The following is a 2,015-nucleotide window of genomic DNA, read 5'->3' as shown; positions in this document are numbered from 1 at the left end:
ATAGCATAACAATAGTGCATAAGGATAAGATATACATGCTGACACTATCAAAGGTTGAGATACCTATTCATTTGGTTTTCTAAACAATATCATATTAGCCGAAGCTGCAAGACAAAAAAGCTCAGTGTGCTGAGCTGCATAAGTATTATTTTTTGTATAAAACCAAATGGGTGTAATATAACCAGCTGAGAACCATCTTCTAAGTGGCTCTGAATCTTTGAAAGTATACCCATTAAATTTATTGGTGTTATTATTAGTGTAGGCTGTATAATTATAATTAGATGAAGTAGAATAATCCCAGATATTTTCTTCATCATGTAATAATTGATATTTGCTACCTTAAGGAGGAAAAATACATTGAAGCCATTTTGGATATTGATTTTCAGTTGTCCAAAACTGATCAATATCCCTATAATTTATAATGCATTCAGTAGCTGGAACTTTTGGACCAGATTGAAAAGTCTCACTATAATTGGTAAATCCCAAAGTTTGTAATCATAATTCCCACATAAATCTTTTTTCTTTCTTACCTGAGGATCTGAGCTGTCAAAATTTTGGTTTGTACATGGGGGAGATGAATCCATTCAATAACTCCTTTTTTCCTAGCAGCATGGACATTGTAGGCTTAGCTCCCTTTTTTGCGAAACTACTATGAACTGCTTCTTTAGCTCTCTCTTCATACTCTGTTCTCCAGAGAACAAAATCTCCTGGGGACAAAGTTGCCTTAGCAGTTTGAAACCAATCATACACTGTTAGCCATTGAGTACCTATCATTTCTAAGATTTGAATAGTATAAGGAGCGGATGGTCTCAGACTTTTTACTGCCAATTGTAATTCTTTTAATGTTTTTAAAGGCAAAGCTTCGCAAGTTGGTTGCTCATCATCATATAGAACAACAGGGAAAGTAAATGACATATCCCCTTCTGTCTTAGCCTGTGCTATGGCACCTTGAAATCCTACTGGAGGTAAATACCTTCTTGGCTTTGGAACCGGCTTTCCATGTTTTTTTATAGGAGCAGAAATCATTACCTGAGGAGGGGGATTATTATATTCCTCAGGGTGATATTCCTCTGACTCATATTTTCCTGCATCTTCTAGATCCCAATCATCAGGATCATCCCATGTAGCTCCATACTTTGGTGGGCCACATTTATTTATGGGGGCTCCTTCCTCATGTTGTTCTGAGGGGGCTTCTTCTATTAAAAATTCTAAATCAGATTTTTCCAATAAGATATCTCTTATCTGTACCCATAACGGGAATGTCTGAGGTGGAGGCATCTCCTCTTTATGAGAAGACAGATATTTTCTCATATCTCTTCCTAATCTTTTCCAATCTTCTAAAGTAAGATTACCATTTTCAGGATACCAGGGTGCCACCTTTTGAATAAAATCATAAAATCCCCCAGCAACATTTTCAGAGACTTTTAAACCTCTTTCTAGAAGCATATGTCTTAATACTGAAATGAATTTTCGTCTTCCTTTAGAACCAGAAAGACCCATACTTTCAAGATTACTCACTCTTTAACCAGACTACTTTCTGGCAGGACTGCAGTTTCTTCAGTGAGAGCCTACCTTAAACACCTGTTTTGAGTACTAGAGAAAAAAGAAAAAATAGCTTACCTTTCAGGTCCCTGTTCGGGCGCCACTTGCTACCAACCATAGGGGAGCAAAGACTGGATTTTAAGAGGAGAACAGGGATCTTCAGAAAGGTGGAAACAGGTTTGGCGGTGACAGTCAGAAACCTCACAGCACTGAGTAGTGAAGGTAGTAGCTACTGCAATTTTATTTCTAACTGTAGGTGTATATATATTAGTTTCAAGGGCACACCTTAAGAGTGATTTCAGTCACAAGCAGGCATGAGAAAGATAGGCAATAGTACTGTAAAAATTAAGACCACAAGGTCAAGCTAAGACCACACCTAAATACAATCACAAAAGCTAAGACCACTAAATAAAGGTAAGACACACCTATACGCAGTCACAAGGGGAAGTTTGTAAAATAAAGGACTGGCATCA

General features: G+C 37.3%; 1 protein-coding gene across 1 annotated transcript; it reads right to left on the bottom strand.

The window, feature by feature from the left end:
* Positions 1–546: 546 nt before the first annotated feature.
* On the bottom strand, positions 547–1,500 carry LOC109117854 (endogenous retrovirus group K member 19 Gag polyprotein-like). The gene has a single exon (XM_019206649.1). It carries the CDS (start codon positions 1,498–1,500, stop codon positions 547–549), a length of 954 nt encoding a protein of 317 aa, XP_019062194.1.
* Positions 1,501–2,015: the final 515 nt, after the last annotated feature.

This window comes from Fukomys damarensis, unplaced genomic scaffold (assembly GCF_012274545.1).
Source record: "Fukomys damarensis isolate Sample0158 unplaced genomic scaffold, DMR_v1.0_HiC HiC_scaffold_4, whole genome shotgun sequence".
NCBI classification, from domain to species: Eukaryota; Metazoa; Chordata; class Mammalia; order Rodentia; family Bathyergidae; genus Fukomys; species Fukomys damarensis.
This window is presented reverse-complemented; position numbering and strand designations above follow the sequence as displayed.